Here is a 6,000-nt window from a genome sequence, read left to right as displayed (position 1 = left end):
CAATAACTTTTATTTTTGTTATAACTTCTTGTACATACAAATAATCATCTTTATAATTAGTTTTGTTTTAATTACATGTACGTTGCTATATATTGACCCCACTATTATTCATCAGTTTACATATATTAATGAGGTGGTTTTGGGTACAATTGGGTGTATTGTACAAACGGATTGACTGTAAGTCGTAACCACACCCTGACCCGCATCTTGATCCAAACTCGCATCCTGATGCAAATCGTGTAAATAACACCATTCGATTATACAAATGACACTGTGTATAAATGACACTATAACATTATAAATAACACTGTATATATTTGGCACTATTAGAAATATAAATGACACTTTCTGTAATTGACATTATAATTTTTAAAATAATACTATAAGAATGAAAATGACACTATAACATTTAAAATGTTACAATGTCATTTATATAACCGAGTAGTGTCAATTATAGGCAGTGTCATTTGTATAACTGAATAGTGTCATTTACACGATTTGAATTAGGATGTAGGTTTAGATAAAGATGTGGGTCATGATTTAGGTATGGGTCAACCCAATTGTACGTACATCCGATTGTACCAAAGTTTTTGTGTATATTATTATTCATGAGTGTGGCTGTGTAGATAAAGAGCATTAATTCTCGTTTCTTTTTTTTCTTTGTTTTTTTTTTTTGAGAATTTAATTCTAGATTTCTTATAAATAATACTCTCTCTGTATCCCATATTTATGTATATCTTGCATTTTTGATATGTCTTCCAAATTTATGCACATTATATTTTTAGACATTATCCTACACATAATTTTTATAATTTTACCCTTATAATTTATACATATTTACCCACAATTTATTTGACAATATCTTTAGTGTGAGATCTTTTCTCCACTATCAATACTTAAAATAATTTTCTATTAAAATAAGTGTCATGATCAATTATGTATATTTATGGGCGACGGATGGATTACTATATAATGCTATACAACGACCCTGATAGTTATATAATATGGATTCAGTGCACAAAACTAATTAAAAGAATTCCCTCGGAAAAAAAATGAAATAGAAAAGTTGATCACAAGTAGAGACGCAAAGTCGCAAGAGGAGGAGCACCATGAAGGCCTTCTGTGAAACTAATATTTGTAGTAGTCGTATACTTTTATTCACAGTCAATTTACAACAGCAGTTGGTGTTGAAGAGTTGAAAGTGTATATGCTCCAGAAAAAAAAACTATATGTTGGAGAAAAAGTTTCGAGAAGGTAGCCCTGAGTATTCACACACCTGCAGCGCTAAGCAGATGCATCATCACACAAATATGGCTACACTCTTTCCTATAAATACAACTCTTAAACCTTCTGCCAAAGAATCACACATTCATTTGCATTCTCTCTTTTTCTATATTGTTTGCTTTCATATTTCTAATTACCAAAACATATATACATTTTGTTAAATGGCGAAATCACCGGAAACAGAGCACCCTGTCAAGGCCTTTGGATTGGCTGCCACTGACTCATCTGGCCATCTCTCCCCTTTCAAATTTTCCAGAAGGTGCTCTTCCTCTCTCCCTCTCTCTCTCATTAAGAATCTAAATATTGTATATATTGCACTTTATTCTTGTAATCGATTATTTTCGGAGTCTCAACTACAAGTATGGCAATCTTCAGTAATTCAATCTTTTTCGCCTACTCTACTAAAGCTATTCATCGTACATTTTTATTTTTTTTAGAGAAATACTTTTGATCGTATATTGATAATGTTTGCAATTACTTAATATTTGACGGCTTATTTGCAGGGCTACTGGTGATGAAGACGTGCAATTCAAAGTGTTGTACTGTGGAATCTGCCACTCCGATCTTCATCACATCAAGAACGAATGGGGATTCTCTCAGTATCCTCTTGTTCCAGGGTGCGTTTCTGCCCTCTTCTTTTTAATTTTCTTACACTTTTCTGACTTTCCAACAAATTCTAGAATACTTGCTGGAATATATATCCAAGAAATGAACACCGTTACTTCACATTTGTGGTGTTACAGTCTGACTAATGAAATCTTATCTACTCTGTTGAGTTGCAGGCATGAGATGGTAGGAGTGGTAACAGAAGTAGGGAAGAAGGTCGAGAAGGTGAGAGTAGGAGACAGAGTTGGCGTGGGATGCATGGTGGGATCATGTGGATCATGTGAGAGCTGCAAAGAGGATCTTGAGAATTACTGCCCCAAGATCATCCCCACTTACAGTGCCAATTACCGTGATGGAAGCATCACATATGGTGGTTACTCTGATATCATGGTTGCCGAAGAGCATTTTATTGTGCGTATCCCCGACAACATCCCCTTGGATGCTGCTGCTCCTCTTCTATGTGCAGGGATCACCACTTACAGCCCCATGAGATACTTTGGACTAGACAAACCCGGGATGCACATCGGAGTTGTGGGTTTGGGTGGACTAGGTCATGTTGCCGTTAAATTTGCCAAGGCTTTTGGTTCTAAGGTCACAGTCATTAGCACCTCCCCTGACAAAAAGGAGGAAGCACTTTCTCATTTGGGCGCGGATTCTTTCTTGATCAGTAAAGATGCAGATGAAATGCAGGTAGTTTTCTTGTTCAGTAAAAATGCAAATTTGTGAGTCAATTGATCAAGACTAAGTTAAAGTGGAGTGTTTTGTGAAAATAGGGTGGTGTGGGAACAATGGATGGCATTATTGATACAGTATCAGCAGCGCACCCTTTGATGCCGCTTATTGGGCTATTGAAGGCTCACGGAAAGCTTATCCTAGTTGGAGCACCAGCAAAGCCTCTGGAGCTACCAGTCTTTCCTCTACTTGCAGGTGCAAAACTCATTCATATAGTATATAATTAATTCTTCAATATATCCATTAAAATGGGTTATTTGTTTATATTGATGATATTGTGTAGGGAGAAAGATGATATGTGGAAGTGGGAATGGAGGGATGAAAGAAACGCAGGAAATGATTGAGTTTGCGGCGAAGCACAATATAAAGGCAGATATTGAATTGATTTCGACAGACTACATTAGCACTGCGATGGAGCGGCTTGCCAAAGCTGATGTGAAGTATCGGTTTGTGATTGATGTAGGCAACACCCTCAAACAATATTGAGCTACTCTTGGTTTTCCATTGAAGAGAATATCCTAATATGTATAGGTTTCATATTCGCTCCTTCCTTTAGATTTTCTTTCAGATTTTATACATGGCTACTCATATATTTCAATAAAGGGGTGATACTCGGAAATTTCATTTGGTGCAGCGAACACCCTCAAACAATATTTATAGAGGTGGTCTTAGTACACCCAAGTGTACTGTATAACTGGGTTGCACCTTCACTTAGACTTAGACTCGTAACCTGACTTGAACCCATATTCTGACCCAAATCATATAAATAACACTATTTTGGGTACGGATCAATCCGGTTGTACGGTACACCTGGATGTATCCAAGATTTTGTGCTATTTTTATATAAGTTCTCATTTGGTGATATCTCATAAAAATCAATGTGTGATGAGATAATTTAAATAAATACTTGGAGAATTAAAATAAAAAATATATATAAAAATATGGTGATGTTATATAGACTATGCTGTATGCCTATTATATATGATGGTGGTGATTACTATTTGATAAGAGATTCAATAAAATTATACTCTACTTTATAAAAAAAAAAGGGATAAAAGAAAATAGATGAATTACGCTAAGCAATAAAAATTCTTATGTACAAATTACATCACAAGAAAATAAGTCATCTTATAATATTAAACAATCCATTTATTTAATTTTAGTTGAATTGTTAATTTAAGCTATGGGGTTAAAATTATTGGATTTCAAAAATGACACTACGCTTAAGGAACTATCTATGTGATCTACAATCGCTAATTAGTTCTTCTGTGATGGTAATTACAGCTTTATTTAGTACTTCATCCGTCTTAGTTTTTAGTATTCATATTTATGTTTTTTGTATGTTCCACATTTTAATATTCATTTTTACTTTTAGTAAGAGAAGGTGAGACTCTTACTCTACTTTATTTATTTTAATACTCACATAAAAAGTGGGATCCTTATCCCACCCACAATACACTCAATCACTTTATTAAAACTCGTGTCACTTTCAATTGGATGCTAAAAGTTGAGACCGGTGGAGTATTTCAATTGGTAATGTATCGTAATAAATTAATGGGAATTTAAATTATATCATTTTTTTTAATATTTCAATTGGTAAAATTTCATAAAAGTCAATATGAAATCTAAATTTTATATCAAAAATTTGTAAAAGAAAATATTTTCTTTTATGGCCAAATCAAATTAAAGAAATAATTTATTTACTTAAAATTATTTATTTGTTAAATTAAATTAATTTAATTTCTTATTTAACCAAGTAAATTGATCTTTACCTTCCTTTCACGGTTTATTAGTCTTTGGTTGTGGAATAAAGGTTTTGTGGTAGTTGACCACGTTTTTAATAAGTGGAATGGTGGTTAATCATGGTCATAAGTACTGGGCAGTTTGTTCCTATTTTTCAGGACTCATGATCTTTTCAACCAACATTCGTGGCTTGTCGAGTGGCAGTTTTCAAAGGTGTATTGCAGCAGTTATATGAAGCTTCTGAAAGTGGGAAGTGGGGCAAACTAACCACGACTCGGAGGTCTATAAAAGCAGTAAGAAGTCTCTGTCCTTCTTATGTTTTGGGGGTGCATTTTCACCGACCTAACATTTGCTCACAACCAACTCGTCATTTGTCTTGCTGCAAACATGACACTAGTTCTTCAAGTCTTGCTTTGACGGAGGAGTCTTAGGCAGCCAATCTATAAAGACTTACTCTGTATTGACAGGAGGTCAAGGGCAAAGATTGAAGATCGAGGACATTGGAGCGTAGCAAACTAATCTTTGTCCGAGTAACATTTGTTATTCGGCTATTTTGGTTTTTTGTGTTGATTCAATATTTTAGTACAGATAGTAGATAGATAGATTTATTTTAGGCAGCTAATATGTAAAGATAGATTACTAGAGATATCTAAATGTGTATTGTATATTGTTGATGATCATAGTGAATTTAGCCTTGAAGCACTCACGGGTTATAGTTATATAATCCGTGAAAAAAATATTCATGTGTGTTCTTTATTTTTCGATGTATGTTAGCTTAAATGTTATTAATATTCTGTTATCAACATTCCTGCTAACATTACTCTTACGAATTCACAGTATTACTTGTGTTAATTTGGGGCACTAAATTCTTTTAGATAGTATTAATACAAACAAATGAAATAAATGTATATTATTAGTTAAAAATTGAAATAAAAGTACAATTTATAGATAAATAAGATATAATAGTTTAAAAAGTGAAGTGGTTGTTTATTTAGGAGTATTAACACTTGTTTGTTTGTTTTTTGTAGATAAATAAAAATGGGTAAATGAAACTCTTATGTGCATAATATGTAATGTATTAAGGATTGGGAGGCTTAAAGGTTGCTTATTTATTATATATTTTTAATTAAATATCTATACAGATATGTAAATATGTATATATTTAATAAAAAAGTTATGGGGGCACGTGCCCCCACACCGCGACATGTAGGTTTGTCTCTGGTCGTTGGCGACCTTCTGCTAGAGTTTGTCGTGCTGAAGGTCGTTGCGCTGGAGGTCAAGCAGATCTGGTAGAGAGAGAAGAGAGAAAAAATAGTGAAAAATCGATAAAGGAAAATGAAAAAATTAATTTATATATATTTAAAATTGGGTCAGGGCCGGTTCGATGAATGGGTCGGGTCGGAGCGGATAGAACCCGTCTGATACATACATGCATTTTGATAGAAGAATTTGTGCAATATGTATTAATAGCATGTAATTATGTAATATATATCGATTGTTTTAATAAGAATATATGTAATATATTTTTAGTTGTAACAATATATAAACAATGTCTTTGTATTAAGAATATTTTTCTCTCAATTATAAAGGCCAAATTTAATTTCTCAATAACAAAAAGTTACCAAATTAAAGTTT

At 33.3% G+C, this 6,000-nt stretch overlaps 1 protein-coding gene across 1 annotated transcript; it reads left to right on the top strand.

Annotated features, from left to right (window-relative positions):
- Nucleotides 1-1,352: 1,352 nt before the first annotated feature.
- LOC131021875 (probable mannitol dehydrogenase) lies at nt 1,353-3,255 on the top strand. Its single transcript, XM_057951199.1, has 5 exons — nt 1,353-1,543; nt 1,788-1,901; nt 2,067-2,580; nt 2,664-2,817; nt 2,906-3,255. Exons 1-5 carry the CDS (start codon nt 1,446-1,448, stop codon nt 3,106-3,108), a joined length of 1,083 nt encoding a protein of 360 aa, XP_057807182.1. The 5' UTR covers nt 1,353-1,445; the 3' UTR covers nt 3,109-3,255.
- Nucleotides 3,256-6,000: the final 2,745 nt, after the last annotated feature.

This window comes from Salvia miltiorrhiza, chromosome 4 (genome assembly GCF_028751815.1).
Source record: "Salvia miltiorrhiza cultivar Shanhuang (shh) chromosome 4, IMPLAD_Smil_shh, whole genome shotgun sequence".
Classification (NCBI taxonomy): Eukaryota; Viridiplantae; Streptophyta; class Magnoliopsida; order Lamiales; family Lamiaceae; genus Salvia; species Salvia miltiorrhiza.
Note: the sequence above shows the minus strand (reverse complement) of the source record. Positions and strands in the feature narration are given on the sequence as shown.